General features: G+C 39.2%; 1 protein-coding gene across 6 annotated transcripts in view; it reads left to right on the top strand.

Moving 5' to 3' along the window:
• LOC137285029 (double-strand break repair protein MRE11-like) overlaps window positions 1–27,030 on the top strand; it is a 30,541-nt gene extending 3,511 nt beyond the window's left edge. Inside the window, exons 2-10 of one of the 6 annotated variants that reach the window (XR_010956939.1) lie at window positions 893–1,087; window positions 11,458–12,524; window positions 13,133–13,226; window positions 13,731–13,828; window positions 18,625–18,716; window positions 21,543–21,662; window positions 21,863–22,293; window positions 25,720–26,047; window positions 26,921–27,027. Coding sequence is in view for 4 of the 6 variants with exons in the window: in XM_067817206.1 (XP_067673307.1) it covers window positions 11,492–12,524; window positions 13,133–13,226; window positions 13,731–13,828; window positions 18,625–18,716; window positions 21,543–21,662; window positions 21,863–22,293; window positions 25,720–25,897 (2,046 nt within the window). In the remaining 2 variants the exon portion in view is untranslated. Of the gene's footprint in view, window positions 1–892; window positions 1,088–11,457; window positions 12,525–13,132; window positions 13,227–13,730; window positions 13,829–18,624; window positions 18,717–21,542; window positions 21,663–21,862; window positions 22,294–25,719 lie in introns of all 6 variants that reach the window. The other 5 variants (XR_010956938.1, XM_067817206.1, XM_067817204.1 and 2 more) reach the window with 5 other exon arrangements.
• The last annotated feature ends 126 nt before the right edge of the window (window positions 27,031–27,156 follow it).

Here is a 27,156-nt window from a genome sequence, read left to right as displayed (position 1 = left end):
AAACAGTGTGAGTCACAGAGATGCAGTGTTTGTTTTATCAAACAGAAAAACTAGGAATGCGCACATGACAGTGGCTAAAGAAAAGACAAAAGGAAAATATTCCTGAAAGTAAATTTTCATGTATTTTGGAATTGGATACACAAAATGGGTGTCAGTCACTCAGCAGTGCAGTTCACTCTCGTGAATCAGTCGATGAAATGGAGACTGCTCTTGCAGAAACTGTTAATATTATGATAAAAAAAATATATTGATAATGTTTGTTCGGGCTGTGATTGATGGAAAAGCAAAAACTGTTTTTCTAGGAAATTTTATTGTCAGCGGAGGAACTGCCGACTTCATCAGTAAAAAGATACATGAAATAATTGCTGAATGGGGAAGTAGTTTGAATAAAATTGTAGGCCTCGGTTCAGATGAATGAACTAAACAAATTGTATGAGTACTCTGCTGCTCAATATGAACACTTACGAGAAGTTTCTCATGTGCTGGATGACACGGAATTTGCATCTTTGAAGCAACCATGTACAGTGCGGTGGTTATCTTTGACTTCAATCTGTTCGATTAAACTGGGCTGCTATTGTGATCGAATTAGAGGAAGACGCCAATCAAAGAAAAAATCCTGTTGCTTTAGGACTAAAAAAATGAAAACATTTTGCTTTGTGGCTACTACTTTCATGTTAGCAGATGCTTTGCCATTTATGGAGAAACTTGTCACAATGTTTCAGTGAGACGATTTGAATTTATCTCAGATTTGCCCAATGGTTGATTCTACAATCACATGCCTCGAGACCTTGTTGACAGACAGGCAGCTTTGAACAAGGTTTTATGGACAACATTGCTGACAAAACCTTTCGTGAGATCAAGCTTGCTTACGCTGATGATTGATTTGTTACAGCATTCAAAGCAAAGAGGTCTGGTTTCATTGAAGATCTCATGGCTTCTCTCCATCGCCGGTTTCCACAGGACTCTCTGTCTGTTCTCTTTGGACAGGGCACAAGCCTTGTTCCAGAGTAGAAAGAAACAAAGAATGTAGTCTGTCCTGTGAGAAAATAATGTGGACTATTCTAACTATGACAGAAGAATAAAACAGGTACATGCAAATGAATACTTTTCTATTCTTTGTGATAGTTATAGGACCGGCAAAACTTCAGGAGGAACTGGTATATTTCATTGCTTCTGGTCCCAGGGACCAAAAAATTAGAATGATAGCGGGAACTCTGACATGCAACGTAAATCACAATTTTGCAGATTCTGATGCCTTTCATTATGCACTTACCAAAACAAATTATCAAAAATGCCAATTCAACCTATAAAGTTGAAAAAACACCAAAAAAGGCCTCAAAATTGTAGTTCAAACGATTCACTAATTTTCCCCCAACGCTCGGAGAAAAAGTGGTTTCACCAGCTGTGCTGTGCTGCGCTGCACTCAAGATGCATGCGCAGTAAGTAGGTTTGCAGAGCTTGAAACAGTATGCCTGCTTGGAGTATGGGGTCGTGAGCAGTAGTGTAATCTTGGTTGTGTACATAAACAAGTAAATTATCTACTTGTTACATTGGAAAAAACCATAATCAGACTCGGTCACAGAAAACTCAACGTTTGGTTTATTGACACCTATATGTCTGCCTGCCTGTCTGCTAATGACAATATGCATTGTACAATTGACATGAGAATTTTCTGCGAATGCGCCTGTTTCCGTGTTTTTGGTTTCATTTTGACCATTTCTGAGATAGATGTAAATTTGAGATCCGTGTAAATCTCCTCGGAAAATTCATCAGGAAAGTTGACTCCCCCACCAGGGTTCTTCCCACGGCTTGATTTTTCAGTGTTTTTTATTTGTTTGGTACGACTTCAATCATTGACCACATGCAGTTTGAAAATAACACCTGTCAGGCTTAAAAGCCCTAAACAAAGAGCAGTCTTAGCGTATCCGCAAATGAACCAGTGGCCAGTGAAACTGATTCGCGATTAGATGCTTATAAATTTTGTTTATTTGTTTTTTTCTTAATCAATAATGCATTTTATATATCATGAATAAGTGATAACTGTATTTTGATTATGTTTGGTTTTTGAGTTGCATGTGACAAGAGTGTCACTTTCTTTTTTTTGTTAGTCTTTAAAATATTTTGTCAATATAGTAATTAATACCAATATTAATTCTAAATGAAACAAGGTATGTGCATCCATATTTTGTAATATTGTCCTTCGTTGTAAGTAATCTGTTAAAATAACTGATTAATAACTTGAATATAATGAAATGGAGAACTACACCAGTGATTTTATCTAACACCATATAACTTGTTACTAAAACATCCAGCTTTGAGGGATACTTATTTGAAAAAGATATTGCACCATGGAAATAATGTGCCATGTAAAACCCTACTCAAGATAATAGAGGGTTGTTTTCTAGGAAAATACTGGCAGTATAGTGTAACACACACACCCTTCTTTCCCTCCTTAGCCCCACTTATCTTATCACAAAGGTTACTGATTTCCTGAAAGGGTCAAAAATACTGTGTGTTGCGTGTGTGTTTCAGCCTACTTGACAAACTCTAATCTGAAACCCTGAATATGGGGGTGTTCCACAATTTTCCTACTGTTGCAATGAGTTGGTTTACCAGGGAATACCAAGCAACAAAACTATATTTAAAATTTTTACTTATCCTGACTCATGCTTAGTTGCTTATCTCATCTTCCCTGGCGAATGTAGTGGAATACTTGAAATCCCTTGAAGTTCCCTTCTAAAAGAAGGGGACGTAACATAGACTCACCCACGAGTAACCTCCGTTTTCCCGCGTAATTGATCAGCTGACCAACCATGCTTTTCATTCTCTCATTGCTCAACGAGGGCAGCTGGAGGCACTGGGGGTCCCGATTACTGCGATAAGTTTTTGAACTATTTCGGTCCTTCAACTAAATTTATGTCATATGTGGTATTTGGCTTATGTATATGTATCATAATTTGTTAGTTTTGTGATTACTGTGTGTTTATATAGCTCGTATTTTGTCAACTGAGACTTAGTCTCATTTGACCCATACTTAGTTTGTCCAGCGTGTAAGCCCATATGTTCTTTCACTATTCACTGTGAATTTTGCCGAAATTTGTTCTGTTAGTCAAGGAACAGGCAACGTCAGCTTTCACAAGCGATGTCTAAATCGGATGATTTAACTCCGGGTAACCGTTTATCATTTACTGCTGAAAGTAATTCCAGTGACAGTCAAGTGTGTCTCCAGGGCTATGCCTTAGGTCCAGCGAGTCGTCCCCTAGACCACAGAAGAGAACTTCCTCGGAGCAAAGTCGTCGCAGAATCAACGTACTCCAACGAAGAAGTCGTTCAGCAACAAGATCGTCCCTCTACAGGAACGACATATCTATGATGAGCCAGAGAGTGGACAGGTATGAAAAGTGTCGTTTTGAAGATCTACGTCAACTGCTGCTCCATGTGAGCACTCAATTAGATCTGCACTCCAGAGGATGAAGATGAGGCGCTTGCACGGACATACTCAAGAAGATCATCGCCGTCGTCCTTGTCATCCCGCCGCAGTTTGGAGAGAGATCCACCTATGTTGAGTGAGTCCACTCACGTGAGTGAGGACGCTCGCATCCATTGAGTGATTCGCACTCACGGAAGGATGAAAACAAATACTACCGATCGTCATCTCCGGAGGAAATCCTCTTCTCTCACATTGTGGATCTCTGATATCTACGATTCCTGAGACGTTATCTACGGCATTCAAGTCAGCAACCAAGTTTCAACAACAACATAAGCCATCTTACAACACTCATCACTTCCGTCTTCACCATATGGAGCCTTTAATCAGAGCACCAGAGGTAGACGAGGCATACAAGCTCACCAGCAGTGCCCGCAACAGATCCTACAAGCGGCTTGCTCAGCTGGACACCACTTCGAGTTGCACCTTCTTCGGAATGGCTCGATTTAGAGCCATCAACGAGACTCTCATCTCAAGTTCAGCAGTCCTGCCAACAAGGAATAGACAATGATCCTGTCGGTACTCGGCACTCAGGAGAAGGATCAACAGTTTATGTCTGAACGCTTTGCCTCAACTACTGCGGGACTGAATCTACTTCATCGACAAGGTCTCTTGTCCACCTCATCATTGAGTGATAACTTTACAAGGACCTTATATCAAGCCTCATGGTCAACACCTACAATATTTGAAGGGAAAATTGAAGAGGTAGCAAGGACAGTCTCCCAAGGCTCCAGAGAAGTCCATCGACACCTTGACAGCGGTGCCCAAGCAGACAAGTCAGCGCTACACTAACAAGTGCAAGTTCTCCAGAGTCCAGAGAACGAGAGATGAAAAGTTTAATACCAGAGCGTCTAGGGACGGAAGAGGAGGTAAACATTGTAGATCAGGTTCGGAACGACTTGAGTCTTCCACCCTGAGCCATTCCCATACAACCATCTCAAGTGGGTGGACGTCTTCAACTCTACTGGAAGTACTGGGAATTCTCAGCAACAATTACGTCACGAAGATTCTTCGAGACGACTGCAAGATACCACTGCAAATTACACCACCGATCACAAGAGATTACAGTATTATCTTCGGTGGAAAAATTCTGACACATCTACCTGGAGGACAGTCTGTCTGCATCAGTTTTAAGCGGCGGGAGTTTTTTTACTCAACTAGACTCATGCTTGCCAAACAGTATTGATACGGACAAGCCTGAATGCTACCAAAGGTATCACCGTCTGAACAAGATTTCACGATGATCAGCTGATTGCTACACCAGTGATGGCACGTCTACAATCTGATTGGTCCCCGAGAGAACGCCCTGCACAGAATGTGGTGTTATTGTTCCAGTGTCAGGAAGTCGTCTACTTCGATTACAGACTTTCAACAATGGAATGATGTTGATTACATACTAGATTAGCAGTTAACTGCGTCTTTTGATTCTTCTAACAGCAGATTCAGTGTTGCCCATCAGAGGCTTGCATCAATGAGTGACAGTTTCTGATTGGACAGGCAGCCAGCTACAAATAGACTTCCTTCGAATGTCAACTCATAATGAACAGTGTTGACGATCTGAAGACGAAGAATGACGCATCTTCACGGCATACAAGCCCATCATGAGAGAAGTCAACTCGGTCTACAGTTGGACTTCAATATCAGGCTACTAACTCAGCTTGGATGACTTGTGAATCTAAATTCCTCAGGATTTGATTCATCACTACGTTGAAATACATCGCTGTCCCAGAGGTGCGGTGGATCAAAGTTCAAGTTTGTTAGAACAAATTCTACTCTCTCTGTTATCACTACGACAATGACAAAATCTGCTCACGTCACCTCAGGATATGACGCAGACGAAGACACCTACAACTACGTCTATGACAGCAGTTCCTGAGTCGCAGTTTCACATCCTGACCGGTTTACGACACTGGACATCTTGAGACAATACCCACTATGTCTGCGCAGGAATTTATATGTTAGAGCTGGCATTCAACAACCATCTCTATGTAGACACGTCTCTCCAAAGATAGTTGCCCATCTAAACAACGAGGTTGCAGCAGGAATCTGGAAGAAGGAAGATCGAGTTCTTCACATCAACCAGTTGGAGACGAAAACGATGATTCATGCCATCCATCACTGGTCGACAGCACTGAAGAGACAAGCTACTGGTGATCCACAACTCTACGGTGGCTTTCTACATAAACTAACAAGAGTCAACAAGATCTCCATCTCTACTACACCTGACGTTTCTACTCTTTGACATGGTCGACAGTCTGAATCTTGAAATAAAAGCATGTCACATACCAGGAGCCTGCAACATCATGGCAGGAGCCTTATCTCATCAACAGAGTGGATGCTGCATCGGGAGGCATTTGAACTAATCATTCATTCATTCGGATCGCTGCGAATAGATTTATTTGTGACAAGCAGTGTATGAAACTCCTGAAAATACCCTGAAAACTCCTGAAAGATGTTGCTGGCCCTGTGAACATGTAACCAGCCCTGTATTGCAAACAGGGATCTTAGGTAAGGTGTTAAAATACTCTATCAAAGAATTACTTACTTTTAGGTTAACTAGGTTAAGCAAATTTTACAAAGCATAGCTTGGTGGTCCCTGTTGATTCATTTAGTGTCACTGCCATGTGAATTAGACAAACAGGCAAAGTCAGAATGGTCAGCATCTTTGGCAAGAATGGTCTCTACTTGTTCTTCATGCATTTAGCACGGGATTTATAACTCTCCTTGTGAAAAGTAAAATGTGCAACAGCAAATTTAACAAAAACGACTTGGTCGCTAAAACCATTCGTTCAATCAAGTTTAGTGTTAGATAAAAGGGTATGCTGATCTGTGGAAGTTACTCTTCGTTTGATCATGAACTATACATACACATGTCGTCTGGCTACCACAATAGACCGATCCAGTCCGGGTCGATAAGCCCCGCCCACTTCGTTTCTTGACGTTAGGGGGTGACAACCTCTGAATAATAGCAATGGCGTCACTGCCGTCGAAACGTAAGAACGGCGTTGATGACTTCTGCTTGTGATACTTTTGTATCCGTCGTTTGTGAATGATATTTAAAGCGGAAAGTTACACATATTTTATTTTTAATACATCATAGCTGACAAACTGTAATTAGCGAGTGAAAATGAGTTACATGCCCGATGAAAAATCGTCTGGCTGCATGTAGGAAGCGTATTTTCTTTCAAAATGATTAATCTATCTGGCAATTCACGTCTGTCTACTATGCTATCGGGGAAGTGAAACTGAAGTATGTAGTTTAGGTTTTTTTTCCTCTGGATTCCCATCGTTATTTTATAATAACCGTAAACTCTGCCACATGTTCAAGTTGCAGATCGTTTCGATATCTATAAATAGATCGTCAACACTGCACGACGAGCCTTCAGTTAGATCTTTAATCCGATGTACAGATTTAGTTCAATCATTTATGTGAAATCATCATGTAATTTTACATACTAGTAGATGTATCGGGACATAGATCTACCCAGAAGCAAATATTCAGCAGCTAATCTTAGCAAATCTCAGTAAAATTTCCATCTTCAAATTACTACACCATCCTAAAATGACACTTAATATATAGAAATATATTCTTTAAATCATCCTCTTCAATTTATTAATTTCTGTGTGTAGTTTGTTGTGGAATTCTAATTTACAAACTTCCACAATACTGGACTTCACGAACTGCCAGTGTTAATGTTCAGGTTTATAACACCACCATAACACAAAGAAGATCCAAGATAAACTCTGCAGCTGTACACCGACCCATCTTCCAGAAACAGTATAATCTCTGAACAGAGGATCCACAGTTACCAAACCAAATAACAAGGTTTCTTCAGAGATAATTACTAACGTACATAAGGTGCAAAGAATATCTCCAAGTTTCAAAGGGTGGTGTCAATAAAATTACATTTAGACATCATTGCTTCTTAAACAATGATTCTAGAAATCTTTGTTTTATTATATCTGAGACCATATCTATTTCCTTTTCTGGAATACTTAGAAATGTTACCAAAAACATATTCAAGTTGTTTCAAAATGTGGTAAAAGTCATAACATATCTTTAGGACAATATCCTAAAGCATTCGCATCCTGCAAACCAGTGTGCAATTTAATATGAAGCTAATTTTCCAAATAACCATGCACCAATAAACCTTGAACAATTTGTCCATCTTAATAAACAACACTTTGGCTCAGTGATGAAACATTGGTAACCTCCTCAAAAGATGGTGATTTCTAAGAAGCATTACATCAAATCTGGACTAAATGTATGTTTCAATATTCATTCCAGTTACATGAATAGTCAACTAAGATTTTGTAAGTTATTTTGTTTCAAGACTGAATAATGCCAGACCAGGATGTGGCCAAAACGTAGCATTTGCTAAGTTAGTGCCAAGCTATTGCTCTGCCATGACATATCTATAGTGTTGTGTAATAATGCCTGGTTCTACTTTCAAACCACATGAATCAAATATGTCAGCCAGTAAGGAATTATTGTTTATATTTGGTTATATTATTATATATTTTACTACCTTTCTACGTACGTTTACTAAAGGATGTAAGATCCTTAAAAGATATCTTGCTATCGATTTTAATGACTGTTATATTCCTAAAGTGTACCAATGTACCTCTCCTGCATGAACAAATTTATGTTGTAACAAAAATTAAAGACAAATAATATTCTCTTAGTTAAGAAATACAATTTTATTTAATTCCCTCCAATATTCTAGAAAGTCACTATTCTTCTGGCATAGTTTTCGTCTCGATCCTCATCTCTTTTTTGGAAATTCCGAAATATTTAAGACATGGTTTTATAGACACCCAATGCTTTTCATATTTTGGATATTGCGTGATAGGCATCTGCTTACACTGGCCCTTTGAATTAAAAATATTACTCCTCAAATATTTTGAACTATTGACGAATAGTGTACTGCACAGTAGCCCTTCAGATCGTGCTTTTGAAACTTGACAACATCATAAAATGTGTGACAAATTTAAGAATATGTAAGATCGAAAGCAACCATATCCATCACATTGTTCTTTAATGTAACAAAGTGTGCCATTTTGGTCTTCCTTAACCGAAATCAGATCGCTGTCAGATTTGTTTACATTGTGTCACGGCCTTCTCGCCTGTCTTGTTTCAGCTTTATGGTCTACCAAATTAATGCCCAGTATTGACTAAAACGTCATGCAAAAACAATTTTGTAGTTAAAAAATTTATCCGTGTTTATAACACTTGCGAAGCCTAAAACTGCTCGTTCTTGTCATCCAAATGGTAATGGTTTTACACATGAGCAAAAGTGTGGAAATTCATGCAAATTCCCAACTTCGAGCAGACGTAGGTTTCAAGAAGGATGGTGCCGACAATTAACTGATCGTGAGGCCTATCGCATTGCTTGATCCACCTTAATTTTGTTTGTCTTCTCCAAAATGGCTCTTAGTATCCAGTGGGAAGGACTTAACGCGTACGCGTTTCCCCCTCCAGTGCTGCTACCAAAGGTCATCAAGAAAATAGAAGAGCGAGGACAACCAGCGCTACAACTGCCAGATTGGAAGAATCTTCTCGTCCATCAACACACAAAACAGGTGCACAGCAAACCTTCTGTGTCCCGACTTCACATATGGACCGTATCAAGACCTGTTTAAAACACAGAGGATACTCGGAAAGAGCAGTGAAAGCAGTTACTTTAGCCTTACAGAAATCCACTTGCACCCTGTATGATGACAAGTGAAAACGATTTGAGACATATGCCAGGAAAAAAGGATTCACGGCGATGAAGGCGACACATATTCAAATAGCAGATTATCTATGCCATCTACTTCATTCCAGAGATCTGAAAGGCTCTACACTATCTACATATTTGGCAGCTCTAAGCTCAGTCATCACCATGATAACGGGAATCAAGCTGACTTAAGTACCCGAGCTACTCGTCTTACTACGCTCCTTCAAGTTGGAAGATCACAATGCAGATTTAGAGCTCCAGCGTGGGATCTAAACATCATAGTCAAACATCTCGCAAGTGATGGGTACAAGCCACTCGGGCGGACCTCCTATGAACTGCTGACTCAGAAGATGCTGTATTTACTTGCATTGGCTATAGCTGCACGAATGTCAGAAAATCATGCTCTAGATTTCAATCGCATGAGGTTTGATGCTAGTCATCAAGAGACATTTTATCTTGGTCTACGATGATACTCCAGGCCTAACATTATGTCCAGTCAGAGCTCTGAAGATATACCTCTCACGTACCAAGTCTAGAGGACAACGTTTCAAGTGCCTGTTCATCCATAATATCTACTGAGACACCTACAGAAGTATCCTGCACCACTATCTCAGTGTGGATCAGAGATGTTATATTGAGAGCCTACAAAGCAGCAGGATTGGAACCTCCATGAGCCTCCAACCCACATGAAGTCAGAGCTTTTGCCTCTACACTAGCGCTACGTTGGAATTGCTTGCTGTAAGGCTGCTTTTGGAAGTCAAACATAGTGTTTGCCAACCATTACCTATGAGACATAGCAACAGAGGACGTCACTGGCATTCATCAATTTGGGCCTCTAGTCTTTGTGCAGCAACTAACAGCTCCCCGAAGGTGCTGAGTTCACTCACCCGTTATATCACGTGACTTGTGGAAGCCAGACCCTCTGCAGAGTATAATGATTGCGAGTCTATGCACACATCTCGAACAGACTAGCATTAGTGGTTATGACCCTGTACTCGTAATGAAGATACTTGTACATGAAGAACTAGTCTTGATTAGATCATCTTGACATACAGTTTCATAAGACACTAGCAGGAGACTAGTCACTTTGGATATCATCATGGTCCAGTCAACGAAGCCTTCTGCAAGTGCAACTGGATGTGATCCCCTCCAGAATCTCCAATGAATATTAGAAGAAGAGGACAGAATTATCACCGTTACAAGTTCCCATTAGGGGGGATATTATTGGACGTAATTTTGACAGCCAGCAGTATCCAGCATGGCCTGACCTACTGCTGTTTCTGTCGGATTCTGTAAGCAATTAAGCATGAGTCAGGATATGCTTGTTGTTACTGGAGACCATTTTAATTATGTCTGGTGACATGGTGCTATGATTGTTACTGGAGACTATAGAGCACTAGATATATAAGTGACTTGATGGATATTTTTGTTACTGGGGCCAATGAATAGTAGGTGTGGGTGATAATACCACTTATTATTCAGTACATTGCAATTCGAACTCCACTATACAATACGTTACAGGACACTTTTGTGAGGCGATTCATGAGGGAATTTTCCATGACCATGATCTGTAATTTTAGTGATGATGTATTTCCTTTATATTATTTTACATTAATAGTTTTGAAAATGTTTGTTTTTGACATACAATTCCATTTGCGTGACTTTTAAACCATATGAATAAAAAAATTAGTTTAGTACCGGCACTCGCATATAAACAAATTAAAATGGCATATGCTGCTGCAGACGCTTTTTTCACGAGTTTCAAACATTACAGTGCAGTCTTGAGTTTGGCAGAAAGAAAGAAAAGAAAAGAAAGAAAACAATAATTTCATTACTTTAAACCATGTGTTTCACTTTCACAATATATTGCAATACATACTGCAATGCGCCAACACATATCGCAATAAATCGCAGTGTGAAAATTTTGGCAATACCTAAACGTAATCAACAGATGAAAATAATTTTACCGGAGACTAAAAAGCAGTAGAATTATTACTTGAGATGATGAGCAAAAAGCAGTAGAATTGTTACCTAAGATGTTGAGCACTTTTGTTAGAGCCAGACTGCAATTAATCATTAGTTGCATTTGTAAAGGACAGCTTTCAATTAACTTTTGAAAAATATTGGTCATATCTTATCAGTGTGTTATATGCATGGTGAAATGTGATGCAAAAAATGTATTTGAGTTCATTTTTTCATTTGCCAAACAGTTTATTTCTTTAAATTTAATTAGTTGTTGACTATTTTCAGACATATGCTACAATAGGACCTCCCAGTATTAATTATGGCTCGTCCTAAAGACGATGATCCGGACATGTTCAGGATTATCGTGGCCACTGACATCCATCTTGGCTACATGGAGAAAGACCCAGCCCGAGGAAATGATTCTCTTGTGTCTTTTGAAGAAATTCTGGAGATTGCATCAAAGAATAATGCTGATTTTGTTCTATTGGGTGGGGATCTATTCCATGAGAACAAACCATCTAGAAGAACCTTACACGGCTGTATGGCATTGCTGCGGAAATATTGCATGGGAGATAAGCCAATCCAGTATGAATTCCTCAGCGACCAGTCAGTGAACTTTGACCACTGTCAGTTCCCTACGTTAAACTACGATGATCCTAACTTGAACATCTCCATGCCGGTGCTCTCCATACACGGTAACCATGACGATCCAACAGGACAGGGAAACTTATGTTCATTAGATATTTTACACACTGCCGGACTTGTTAATTATTTTGGGAAGACGTCTAATCTTGAAAAGATTCAACTAAGCCCATTGTTGTTTCAGAAGGGAACGACGAAAGTGTGTTTGTATGGACTTGGCTCAGTGCGAGATGAACGCTTGCATCGGATGTTTGTACATAAGAATGTGACAATGCTGCGTCCAAAGGAAAACCAAGAGGATTGGTTTAATATGTTTGTTGTTCATCAGAATAGATCAAAACATTCAGCAACAAATTACATTCCTGAGCAGTTCTTGGATGATTTCTTAGATTTGATAATCTGGGGTCATGAGCATGAGTGTAGAATCGACCCTGAGTGGAACGGCATTCAGAACTTTTACGTTAGTCAACCAGGGAGCAGTGTTGCAACATCTCTTAGTGAAGGAGAGACTGTGAAGAAACATATTGGATTGCTACAGATAAAGGGAAAGGACTTTATGATGAAAAAGATTCCTCTTGAAACAGTGCGCCCGTTTTATATGGAGGATATAGTTCTAGGGGAGACCAGTCTTAATCCTGATGATCACAATGTGTTAAAAAAGGTGGAGGCATTCTGTACTGAAAAGGTTGAGACACTGTTGGACAAAGCAGGTATGTCATTGTGACCTGCACATTGGGCACATATATATATGCTTCACATCAAAAGTTTAGATTTGCTTGAAACACTAACAATATGTTATGTATGATGTATGGTTACATTGAAGGTTGATTTCTCCACTAACTTGGTGGAACCAATTGCAAACTTCATTTTTTGTCCAAGGATCATGCATGGCGTTATGGAAAAGCATGTGTAGATATCATGCATGTGAACAGCTGCGTTTTGGTGTAAAGTTTTGTTAAGATTTCTTCAGTTTTCACTGATTTTTATCATTTATCCATCTCATGACTGTAATCTTTTCAGTGTTTTGAATTCGTTTTACAATACATTAGTTCATGTGTAGACTACTTTTAAACAATATGAAATATTTATGCAAAATTCAGTTTAGAATGATTGCCTGAAGTAAGTGGCTACGTTTACACATTTGATGGAAGTATATTTGATTCAATTATATTTCCTTTTTAGCTAGGTAACCTCTGCTTGCAGTCTGTGAACCTTCTTAACATGTATATATAGTGTTACAAATTTCAAGTTATCCTGGAAAACTGGAAAATTAAAATGATTGATGGTAGCCATGTTTTGATTTTATGTTGTGTTTCAGCTATGGAACATACAGGCAACCGGAAACAGCCGACCAAAGCCCTCATACGTCTCAGGATAGATTACACTGGCTTTGAACCATTTAGCATTCACAGGTATACCAACATGCTTGTGTGTTTCTTAGATGGGTTTTTAGTTTTACGCTGCACTAAGCCATGATCCAGCCATATGGTAGTTGTCTGTTGATCAGTGCAGCTGGGATATGAAGACATATGTCAACCAAGTCAGTGAGCCTTATCTCCTGATCCTGTAAGTCACTTCTTTTTGACAGGCATGGGTTACTGAAGATCAATTCTTACCTGGATCTTCGTGGATATTCTAAGATCAATGAAAATGTATGCCTTCTAATGACGTGGCATGGACACTGATAAAGGATATTTATGGTTGTTGTAAGAGTTGTCTCACATAATTTAGTGGTCAGACTCGCTGAAATGGTAGTTGTTTGTGTCCGAATTGGGTGTATCAATGCTGGTTACTTGTGTGAATGATAGTTAATAGGTTGAAACATTTTTAGACAATACCAAACAGTTTGTGGTCACTATAGCACTTGAGATTTTTGTTTTGTTTTTGTCCCTTCAAATCATTGTTCTTGTTTTAAGGTTTGGTCAGAAGTTTGTGGACCGAGTAGCAAATCCCAAGGATCTAGTGTTGTTTCACCGCAGAAAGGCTGGTGTGAAAAAAGAGGAGAGTGGTGCAGGTGGGTGTTGATGGAGTAGGTACAGCCACAAGAGAACCAGGCCCTACTATCCAGTAGCTGCAGACCTCAGACATTACTTAGCGCTGGAGATTGTAGTGGGCTGATGTGTGTTAGGGACAGATAGTAAGGCCACAGATGTACCAAAAAAAAAAAATGCCTTTTGCAATATCTTTAGAGTCTGATTGTGAATTAAAGGACATTAAAAAAGATCCTCAGTATAGCTTGCCTCTTGCTAGAGGGGACTACCATAAAGACTGGGTTGTTAGTGGTGTTAGTTGCTGTTTACGTCAGCTGTTGGTTTGCCAGGCTCAGAGTTGATTTCTTTGCAAATACCTGGTGATATAGCTGGACTGTTACTGTCCGTTGTATAACATGCCATGTATCACAACTTGGTACTCTGATGTATGTTGATGTTCAGCCAGGTAGATGTTTGTACATATTTGTTGCTTTAAGTGTAGAAGCATCTATAGTAATAATTACATTGTCTGGTTCTTACTGAGTCAAAGAGATACAAATTGGGTTGCATTTCCATGAAATAAAATGTGCAGTCGAAGGGAGGTAGAAAGGGGAGGGATAGCAGTATAGACACAGGGTGCAAAAAGTGTTTTACGCACCAAGGAATATGAAAGTCCATTTTCTTAGAAACTTTTTATCATATTCACTGAAGACATGTTTTTCATTCCCCACCACACGTTTAGCGCAAAGTGGGGGATATAGTATTTGGCTCCATCCGTACATACATTTGTACAAATTGGAATATCTTAAGAACCATTCACTAGATTCTTTTCATGTTTAGTACCTAGGTTCATCATGGTAAACGACAGGTGTCATTCAGATTTGGTGACCTTTACCTCCATTTCAAGGTCACAAGGGGAGTTTTACTTTAACCTTTTACCCTTATCAGCGAGACATCTCAAGAACCATTCCCAGAATTTTCTTCACATTCAACTCCAAGCTTACTCTGGGGAAGGTGCAGGATGCAGTCAGTTTTGGTGACCTTAACTTAATTTTCAATGTCATGGAGACACTGAAGATTTCAGCATGTTAAGCTGCATGTTAAGTTTGTCAGCGAGATACCTCAAGAACCATTCTCTGGATTTTCTTCACATTCCACATCAAGCTTCATCTAGGGAAGGTGCAGGGCCCATTAGATTTTGGTGACCTTCACTTAATGTTCAAGGTTACAGAGACACTTTGATGATTTCGGAATGTTGCGGCAGGGATTATGTCGCCTTAGTGACAATGTTTGTTCTATTTTGAAATATTTTATAAAATATATAAGCTGGTTGATATTTTGTTCAGTAAAGTCATATCTTGTTTTGTTGCTGTATTTCTTAATAATGGTGACATTAGTCTATTCAGCTTTCAAGTGAAAAAAATACAATCCTACTCCAAAAATATTAAAAATATTTTTTGGAAAGATGTTGTTTCACGCTATGCATGTATCCTTTGTAAAACCAGAGACCATATAATAGAGGGACAAGCCTCTCCAACAGTTTATCATTAAACATCAGCGCTACGGTCTGGCATGTAACTGATATACATCGACACCCTGCTGCTAACTTCCGGTTACCAGTACACATGCGCAACAGATGTGCAGACATTCGCAAATGAACGTTCTGGTATCCAAGTAAGCAATATTGCATAATATCCGGACCGGAGTTAATTCCTTAGCTGGATTTCACCGGCTGCAATTGATAGTCAAAGATTACATGAACAGCTCCAACAAACTGATTACAGTGATCGTAATCTTTATCTTGTCTCTCATATGCACATGTCAGCTGACAGCATTGCTGAAAATGTGTATTGTTCGCGAAATCCGAGCCGTTTTAGGTCAGTCATGTAAGTTGTGAGTAATGTTTTTTGAATACCAGTTTGGGGCTGACAGTGATAACGTTTTCGGAGCCGTATGGAGACATATGGTGATACTTTGCAGAGGGAAGCTACTCAGAACTACTAATGCGACGAGGACAATTTTCTCAAACGTCAGTGCACATTACATACAGTAACCATGTATAGCTGATTTTGTGACCATTTGACTGTTTCTTTCACAGTAGATTGAGAGAGAATGAAACAATGACTAGAGAACTTGAACCTGTCATGACATAAAGGCATCCTCGCCCCCCAAGCACACGGCCCAATGAAATTAATCATTTGGATAGGGTTCGTAACTCTAATTTGATCTTTTTACTTACCCTAAAGAATTTATTATCACGTACTTTTCCGAAAACACCAGAATTGCAACTGACAGGAACTGTGCAGGTGTGATTCTGATGTTATGTTATTTATTTTATTAAAAAAATAAATAGATGTGTATGTATGTATCTGTATTGCTAAATGCAACCATTTATTTAATATTCTTTCATTAAAAACAAATATGAATGCCATTTGTTTGAAATTGAGACTAACACTAAAGAATGTACTAATTTTTTAAAATATTAAAACATGATATTGTAAATGAAAAACATCAAATCTGTACACAACTTCGTCCACGGATATCTTAAAGAGAACAACCACCAAACCACACAGTTTCAAACCTAAAGAAAAACAGTTGAAAGGCCTTGCCTCTTGCAAGTGAAGTTCAAATGATGGATGCAGGAAAGATGTATATTTTCGACCCTATGATGGATACGTCACAGTCAGGTTCTGTACTTGGTCCTGATCAAATTCAAATTGCAAAAGCCCTCAGTAGAGATTCCGATGTAATAAATGATTTTATAGTTGAAGAAAAACAACGTTATATGGATAGTCAGTTTCTTTACTTATTCCATAGTTATTGTGACAACAAAGTTACACCATGTGTTCAGTGGGTTTGGCCACGGAAGCTCATTATCAAGCAACAGAGAGGTACTTTGGATCATATACATCAGATGTGCATCAGGAAGATTTTATTTAGAGTATGCACACCTGTATTATAGTGTATAGAAGTCATCAGCCATCATAGACTTATTCACATCTTCGCCCAGTTTTTGCTAAATTTATTTCAGGACAACCATCAGAATCTGTCTCTTCTTGCCAGCATGGGGTATCTATTCGTTCATCAGTGAGTTCAATGAAGATTGACTTCCATGCTCTGTCACACAGTGCATCTATTCAACTGAAAAAAGGAGCTGCACAATTTTGATATTAAAGAAAAAATAAGAAGAATTAAGTGCTTTAAATACTTGTTGAAATTATACAATAGCTGGTTGTCAATGCTCTTTCAAACCACATCTGTTTACTTACTCTCAAGATGGGAATATTGCACTTAACTAACTAATCTTTGCTGACATAAAAAAAGAAGCAATATTAATTCTTGATCATTCAAACACTTTAATATTTTAAACTTATTTCTGAAGGTAACGGATAATAGGTAAACAAATACCAATAGAATAATAACTACCAATGACTACAAATTATCAACTTTTTATTAACAATTTTTTCATTCAATAGAATGATTTCTTTGGTGTGCACCCTCAGTTAACAGGGACATCATTTTGAACATATTTCCATTATTACGTACCTGCAATCGTCAACAACTGTTCATGGAAACTTCTTTTTCCTGGGCATCTACAAGACAAAATAATGATAAGTTTATGCTATGATTGGTGTAATGATATAAATATAAAGTTGAATAAGGTAATTTAACTCATAATTAAACTTCATTAAGAAGAATAATGATGAAAACAGAAAAAAATATGTTTATTCTTGATAAATAAGGACATTTGCTGAAACCATATTCATCACAACAAAAATGAAAATATGTGCAATTATTGTCAACCCATAAGTGCATGAGACTTTTGTAGAATGAATTAAATATACGTTCATGTCATATTAACAAACAAAATGAATGTTGTGTCGTCTGCTACATGGTAATTGAAATGTGCAGTACATGATGCAAATGTGGGTATACGCCAAAAAGCCATAAAATATAAAACACCGATCGTATCCATATAAATTTGGTACCAGGCAAAAGAGGATGTGGCCGCGAATGTTCACAAGCTTATTTTAAAAATGCTAGTAGTAAGCTCATATTGTAAAAGCGTGCAAAAATCAAGTTAATATTTCAGAAAACGTTCATTTTTCGTCGTATTGCACGAGTCAAAATAAGGAATTACGTGACCTCCACAGACTTATAAATATCACTAGACCAAACTTTAGCTAATCTGCTTTTATTACATCCCAGTAACTAAGGATTGGTATTGAGAATTAGTATCCGTTGTTGAAAATCAAAATCGCCGCCATTGTCCTCGCGATCACACATGACAGCATTCAACAGATACAAAGACATGTATATGCTTTAGCACCCCAAATAAACCTCAGACACACTTTTGCAAACGTAAGTATCTACATGAGAATAAATGAGAAAGATTAAATCTTACCTTTGTAATGAAAATCCGTGAAATCTATGACTGAAGTGAACACGTTTCAGTCAGCTTCCGGATAGGCTGCACAGTACAAGCCGCAGTGCTGATGGTTTCGCGCATTGGTTTAAGGGCCTTCCCTCTATTATATGGTCTCTGCTAAAACTAATGAAAGCGTGGGGGATTTTATGCGCTTGCCATTCCTTAAACTTTGACCCTTTATCGATATTAAGTTGTTTGTATCATGGTTTAAATAAGTATGAAATATATGAAGGACATTGTCTCAAACAATGGTCAATTCAGGTCCTATAATATACTGAAAAAAGAATTTAATCTTACCGAAACAGAGGTCCTTCGTTTCAGATTTTTTAATATCTAGCCAAATATTGGATCAAAGTCATGATTAACAAGATGAAATGTCTAAGTGCATATCCATTGTTATTTGTCTTGCAGACAATGAATTGTTGGCAAAGATCCGACCCCAGTCTCTAGACAGTGCTCGTGTGGAGGACATGGTGCGGGACTACTTCGGCCAGGTTGAGGAGGTCAGTGATTAACAAGCTCTGGTCTCTGTAGGAAATCATACTTCTTGCCCCCTTTTTAGATTTTTGTCCTGGACTATTTAATTGGGAATGATATGGATTGTTGCAAGCAAGTTCACATTATTCTCAGCATGTCACTGATGAATTATAGGTTTATTTGTTGAGGATTGACTCTTTATGTTATGGTTCACAGGAGTATGAATAAAAACCCTGTGTGATTTTTTGTAAGAATCCTTACCTTAGTGAACCAAAACATGTACACAGTTAATCCTCATAATTAATTTTTACAGTGAAAAGAATGTTTCTCTAAAACAGTTTATGAAAAACAATTACAGTATGGAAACCCAGATTCCAAATACCTGGAAACCTCGCCTTCTGGTCAGTTCTCATAAAAAGACAGTCACTAACATTATTTAAGTGACTGTCTGTAATGGATGTGTGGTTTCCGTTTCCGGATTAACCAACTGGCTAAACACAAATTTGACAGTTATCCACATGAAGATTTGATCTTCCGCTGGCCTTTTAAAGTGAAGCATGAGTGTCCACGTGTTTTGACATGAGACAAGGTCTACTAATCCTGATTAATGATAAATCAATAGGGTATTGGTGGTGAAAAGTAGGTCGTAACCATTTGCAGATGCACATACTGTACGTTTTGTACCTACACACGCACACGTGTACCAAATGCAGTGTATATATACGCTCTTGTTGCTGGGTCTTTCACTCGACTTAAATTCATGTGAGCAATGACACGACTGTCTTATAACACGGGGTGTTGTCCATGGACCCCGAGATCTGCGTTATTGCGAGGGACGACTGTATCCAGATATTCAGGTATTATTTAAGCAAATATAAACATGATAAATGTGTCCAGATATCCAGGGTCTCATTGTATATTTATCAAGGCAGACCAAAACTTTTTAACGTTTCTGGCATAGGATTACACTCTAACATAACAAGTCAGGTGACTACTTAATTTATGCACAACACTTTATAACCCCAACAAAGTCAGTATCCAGTTAAATGAAGAGTAGCATTGAAACAAATTCATGAAGCGAAAAAAAAACCACAGCTGGCAGGTTAATAACGAGAATAAATATACATCTGGAAAGAAGTATTGCAACACCAAAATAATTAAAGGCTGGAATTTCATTGATTTTGATAGTGACCTCGTTGTAGAAGAAAACTTGTACTTTTTCATCTCCTCCATCTGTTGCATCTCCCAAACACACCTATGCAAGAGGCTTGCAGGAAAAAATGCACGTTTAAGTCATGCACCAAGAACCCTATAAAAAGACACTTTAAAACTTTGATCAGTTCAGTACCGAATTCAAAGAGCGCAACATTTCTGGGCACATGGGTGAAGAAAATGGGTCCTCCAGACCTCGATGCACTTCTTACAGGGAAGACAGGGCCCTTCTGAGGCATGTGCAGCGAAATCCTTTTGCGCAGAGTAATGTTTTTTAAACGAGAATGGCTGCCCAATCGACGAATTTCCGACAGAACTGTCCGGAATCGACTGAAAGCAGCAGGTCTTCGTGCTAGACAGCCTGTTAAACGTCCGCTGCTGACAGCTGCTCACAATGCTGATCGTCTGGGCTGGTGTAGGGACCGCAGGAACTGGAACTTGGCATCGTGGAGAAAGGTCCATTGGTACGATGAGAGTAGGTTTTCACTCTTCATGACAGATGGCAGAACCCGTGTTTGGCGACGGAGAGGGACAGCTTACACACAGAGGAACATTATGGAACAGGTCCCATTCAGCGGTGGATCTTTGATGGTATGGGGATGTTTCTCCTACGATTGCAAACTGCCTCTGGTGACTGTAAGGGGGAACCTCAATGGCGTTAAGTATCAAAGAGACATCCTGCAACAGGTCGTTCCACACTTTGACAACCATCCTCTCGGTACAAGGCCTGTTTTTATGGATGATAACGCTAGACCTCACAGATCTACCCTGGTTCGTCATTATCTTCGTCAGGAAGCCATTACAACATTACCCTGGCCTGCACAAAGCCCTGACATGAATCCAATTGAGCATGTGTGGGACGTTTTAGAGCGTAGGATACGACAAAGACAACCTCCAGTTCAAAATCTCGCACAGCTTGATGTGGCTCTCCATCAGGAATGAAACCAGTTGCCTCAAAGGCAACTCCAGCGCCTTGTTCTGTCAATGAGGAGGCGTGTTGCTGCAGTTGTTGCTGCTGACGGAGGTTACACCAGATATTGATATTCTTGTCTGATTTAAGGACTTCAACAGTAGTTCTAGTGACATTAGTGTTCCATTAACTTCTGACCAATAGTACCTTACTGCTATGACCATAGCTATTCTGCAACCGATTTTCTGTGTTTTGTGCGATTGTTTTAAAATGACAAGAATGGATTGAAAATGTGACAGAATACATGCAGTTTTGTTGTCATTTTATTGTCAATAGGCTATTTATCTCACAATGATGGGTTTTAGTCCATTTTTTTGCACAACCATATCATACAATTCGTATATGTCACAGCAGATTTCCCAAATCCTAGTGTTGCAATACTTTTTTCCAGATGTATGTGTTGGGTACAAGAAAGCTGATTGACACATCTTCCCCAGGGAAGAGACAGTCGGAAAGCTACAGTTTAGGAATGAAACTTAAGAGACAGATATGTGTTGAACCAGGGCAAGTGTGTATGTTGGCTGTTTCATTTCCTCACTTCCTTCAACAGCGAAGGGTGGTGTGGAAGATTAATAGATTTCTGCATGGATTTCACTAAGAAGAGGGTTCTGTTCTGGTTTTGGATACTATTCAGCATGTTAAGCCTGTATTCAGCGATTGTCTGTTGCAGACAAGCAAGCTGCAGCTGCTGACAGAGAAGGGGATGGGAGATGCTGTCAAGGAGTACGTGGACAAGGAGGAAAGGGAGGCAATCTCAGAACTTGTCAAGTACCAGTTGCAGAAAACACAGGTATGACAGTCTCCAGTACCCTCCTAGTGCACTACATTCCAACCATTCAGACCTAACGAAACTAAACTTAATGTCAAAATTATCTAAAAAGGATGCAAACTTCTTTGGATGAATAGGGCAATGCCTATATTTTTCTTGTAAAAATTGTTTTGTCAAAGTCTCTTGCATAAGAAATGTGTAATTATCATGTTTTGTACTAGGATCATCTGAAAGTCCGGAATGCTAGTGAAGACAGGATCGACAAAGAGGTGACACATTACCGAGAGGAGCGGAAGAAGAGGAAAGAGGAGGATGAGGAAGTTGCAGAGGCTCTTAAACGTGCTCACTCCATGCGGTCGCAATCTGAGGATCACCCCTGCGATGATGACCGAATGAGCCTTGACTCCGATGAAGAATCAAGGACAACGAGAGGTCGAGGTCGTGGACGAGGGAGTCGTAGTAGAGGGGCTAAAGAAACAACACGAGGGCGGGGGTCACGTGGAGGTCGAGGGTCACGTGGAGGCAGAGGCCAAATGAAGGAGCCAGTTATTGCAACCAACGGGAATAGGTCCATCTTGGATGCCTTTGCATCATCTTCATCATCTGCCTCACAGAGGAGTGCAAGAGGAGGAAACAAGAGAAAGACGTACAGGTAGGAATGTCCTCAAAGTCACAGACATTTGGTCTTTTTGCTAATGCGACCCATGAGAAAGATCAGGAATAGAATTTGTCTTCAGTAATCCACGTTTTTTATCATAGGAGGTGACTGATGAGATCGAGTGCTCAGACTAGCTGTGTATTTTGACACAATCATGTCTACGTGAGTCTATTGTGTAGGTCGATCCTCTAATGGAAAAGACATCGATTGCTATGAAGTTGTTCTGATAGTGTTGTAAGTATAGGATGAGTGATTTTTTACTTACTTTTTAAAGCATCTTCATTATACAGTCAGCTCTCACTTGTGGGTGCAGAGAAATATGTTGGATTAATGTCAAGGTCACTAACATCAAATACATCTAAGTGGTGTGTCAGAAATGTTTGCAATGAGTTCAAAGATGTTTTGACCTCCAGTAGCTTGGGAACCACTGGCTCAGTTGTCTGATTTTCTTTTGTGCTTATTTCTTCATCTGCTGTACACGTAGGTCGGACAATCTCGATGTCTGATTAACGAGAGCAATCACTGTTTTAGATGGTTCCCTAATTTTTGGTCGGATCATTGAGTGTCGTTTGGTTTTCATTGAACTTGACATAAATGCAGTACTTACCTGTTTAGGAAACTTACTCATTGACGTATAGTTAGGTAAGTAAACCCCTTAAATACCCACATATGTGAAAGCAGAAGGTAAAGGAAAATGAAGTACCCACTCAATATTCATAATACCCACTCTATACAATGGGTACAGTACCCACAAGCTAAATCTTTTTTGGAGCTCTGGTTGAGTGTGGCATCAATAAACCAACGTTTCTAGTGTTGGTAATACATGTGTGAGACTTTTTACATAGACATTCCATTATTGTCTCCCCTCTAATATGTTTTCATTTTTTATATTGACTAAACTCTATTTATATTAAAGTAAATAGACTCAGTAAATATGAAAACTTGTCTGTTAAATTTATGAAGTTTTTTATTTCTGTTCATTGGAATATTTTACACAGTATCTCTAGTAAAAGTAAACATTGTGAATCCTTTAATTTCATGAAATTGTAAAGTCATGTATTCTTTGACATCATAGCCTAGAAAAATGAAAAACTGTGAATGCACATACAAACACAGAATCTTGAGGTCATGTGGTGCATGTTTGCCTTAGCTGAATAAGCCCCGTGAAGTTGAATGGGAAAAAATGAATTGAATTTTTCATTTTGATGACCTTTTGCAAATGCTACGTCTTACAAATGAATAACGTCAACATGCTATTGGGAGGCTCCATGCTGGTCAGTCTGTTGCAAGAGTCTTTAACTGTTCAAGACAAATAATTTTTAAACAATTAGGATGAGAATGCATCGAACAGGAACAGTTGCAGATTGCCTGAGGCCAGGTGTGCATGTTTGATGTCGCTCAGGGAAGATGCAGCAATACGATTATGTCATCTTCACAACAGATTTGTCACTGCAACTTCCACAAGTAGCAGAAATCGCTTGCATGCAATGGACCTCATTCATGCATAGACACGTCCCTGGACTGACATTCCAGCAAGACAACACTAGACCCCCATACAGCAGTTCTTACACAGAATTTTCTAAGAAATGCTGATGTTCAAGTCCTAGATTGGTCATCGCGTAGCCCTAACCTCAATCTGATGTTCAAGTCCTGGATTGGCCATCACGTAGCCCCAACCTCAATCTGATGTTCAAGTCCTGGATTGGCCATCGTGTAGCCCTAACCTCAATCTGATGTTCACAAGTCCTGGATTGGCCATCACTTAGCCCTAACCTCAATCTGATGTTCAAGTCCTGGATTGGCCATCACTTAGCCCTAACCTCAATCTGATGTTCAAGTCCTGGATTGGCCATTGTGTAGCCCTAACCTCAATCTGATGTTCACAAGTCCTGGATTGGCCATCACTTAGCCCTAACCTCAATCTGATGTTCAAGTCCTGGATTGGCCATTGTGTAGCCCTAACCTCAATCTGATGTTCAAGTCCTGGATTGGCCATCATGTAGCCCCAACCTCAATCTGATGTTCACAAGTCCTGGATTGGCCATCACTTAGCCCTAACCTCAATCTGATGTTCAAGTCCTGGATTGGCCATTGTGTAGCCCTAACCTCAATCTGATGTTCAAGTCCTGGATTGGCCATTGTGTAGCCCTAACCTTAATCTGATGTTCAAGTCCTGGATTGGCCATCACTTAGCCCTAACATCAATCTGATGTTCAAGTCCTGGATTGGCCATCGTGTGGCCCCAACCTCAATCTGATGTTCAAGTCCTGGATTGGCCATCACTTAGCCCTAACCTCCATCTGATGTTCAAGTCCTGGATTGGCCATTGTGTAGCCCTAACCTCCATCTGATGTTCAAGTCCTGGATTGGCCATCATGTAGCCCTAACCTCAGTCCGATTGAACACATTTGAGACAAACTGGGTCAACGTGTTCGTCAACAAGTCCGTTCACCACAGACATTGCAAGATCTTCAACGTGTCTGTGTTGGGAAATGGCAACATCTTCCTTGGGCAGAGTTCACTAACGTTCTGAGGTCGATGAGGAGACGTACTAGATGCTAGAGATGGACACAATCGTTACTGAACACCTCAGTTCCATTGTTCTCCATACTGTGAACTTCATTTTGGAGGGTAGTCCGGCATCATGTATGTTATCAACATCAAAGATAAATGGCAAGATGTTGATGTCCAGGTGTTCTGTGCACAGAATACAACTAAAATAGTTGCTTTAAAATAAGTATTAAAATTATGGTCCCCAAAATACTAAGTGTCAAGTTTTCATTTTTGCTTAGTATAGTGTGAATTAAGATAAGTATGGTATAAGTTCGATATTAGTTACAATAAGTATGGTATAATTATGGTTTGAGTTAAGATAAGTATGGTATGCATATGGTGTGTATTAAGATAAGTATGGTATAAGTATGGTATGAGTTAGGATGAGTGTGGAATAACATTTTTACATTTCAAGAATATACCCAGCAACACTGTATGTATCATCTGCAGCTAGTGGAAGAAATGTGGAGAGTGGACAGTTAGCAAATAATATCCAGACACATTTTTCGAAAACATGTTTTAGCACTGGTACTTGCTTAGTGATAAGCAAAAAATGGATAGAGCATGGACTTTTTTGTATTCTGTGAGTGTGTGTGTGTGGTTTTACGCCAATAGCAATACACCATACATATCACATCTAGGGACACCAGACAAGGGCTTCATGCATTATGCCCATGTGGGGAAACATACTTGCGCCTTCAACATGACGAGCGGACACTTTCACCATTAAACTAGCCCACTGTATGCCTGAGTGTGATATCCATATGGAAACTGAGACACATCACAGTGGGCCAGGATGTTTTCACATCCCTATGTGTTACACACACAAGTTTTTGTTTGATGAAATTGTTGTACCTCTCTTGACAGTGGCATGGACATGTCTGACGATGATGATGTGGTCACCATTGATGATGAAGATCCATTTGATATTTCTTCATCAAGCAGAAAGCAGAAAAGTCAGAGAAAAACTACATCACGCCGAGGTGTTGCATTTGATTCTGATAGTGATGATGATATAATACCTTTACCAAAGAGGCGAAGATGAAGAATGCATAGAATATATAGACTTGTACATGTAGTTAGTAACATGGAGAGTAAATGGCACAGATTTGTTACGAGTTCACGTGATTGTTAGGAAGTATACCCTACCCCCCTTGAAGGCCTGTGCTGGAAAATGTCTGTGACTCAACTGAAGGTAAAGAAGACTTGATTTTTGTTTTATGTGATTGTGATCTTATGTGATCTCTTGTCTCTGGGTGTGTGATCAAAGACTTTTTGTCTTGGTTCTCATTTGTTGCAACACAATTATGAGAGTATTTCACAATTTAAAGCTTTGAAAAGTGAAAAACTGATTTGTATCAATATTGTTATTTTTGTTTAATCAATGAATAATCATTTACTTTTGTTACATTGTTGTTTCCCAAATGTGAATGTTCAACCAGAAATTGAAATGTACAGAATTAAATTCTGACTTATATGACAGTGTAAGATCAGTGAATAGTGAACAAATTATGTTCACGTAGAGGAGAGGTACAAAAAGGTAAGGCAGCACCCACATGAAGTATTGCCCAAGTTTGGGCATTCAAAACTATCCTGTGTTTTAATGCTGTTGAATAATATAAAATGAAGCATGTGGTCCATATTTTTCTAAGTTATCCCATTCACACTTGACAAGTAGAGGTGCTGCAATTGCTGTCATGTCACACCTTTAGAACCAGCATATATCAGTTTTCTTCGAGAACCAGGTAATGATTTCCATAAGCGTAAACTGGAAAGGATTGCTGAACTAGTTCCTCCCATTGATAATCTTCGTATTACAACGGCCCATCAGACCAGTTCCGCCAGATTTCATTGGAAACATAATTACAATCTTCCATGAAATGTTAAGCAGCCTGTGCTTGTGAAGCACTGGATTGTCCAGTCCACACCAAAGTATTTACCATGTTGACAGAAAATGGAACGTCTGGCATTCAACAACTAACTTGCTCTTTCATTACCTTGTAGGTCAGAAATCGTGAGTGAGTGAGTGAGTGAAATCGTAAGTGAAATATTTCTGGTTCCATTTCAGGATGTCAGTCAACACTAATGTTTCTTGTCCATCAAATGAAAGGCCTTAACTGGGTACAAGGAGGTATATCGTGTACATATGCCAATGATTAAACTTGATTTATGAAATCTGTGTGTCAGTTTTTATGAGTTAACAGGGTATACAAAAGCCTAATGCATAACAACTGCACAAATATGAAAGGTGTACCAACATACCAGTCAACAGTTCATCTTAAAGAATTGTGTGACTGAAAGTGT

This window comes from Haliotis asinina, chromosome 5, assembly GCF_037392515.1.
Source record: "Haliotis asinina isolate JCU_RB_2024 chromosome 5, JCU_Hal_asi_v2, whole genome shotgun sequence".
NCBI classification, from domain to species: domain Eukaryota; kingdom Metazoa; phylum Mollusca; class Gastropoda; order Lepetellida; family Haliotidae; genus Haliotis; species Haliotis asinina.
The sequence above is the reverse complement of the archived record's forward strand: the minus strand, read 5'-3'. Positions and strand labels throughout refer to the sequence as shown.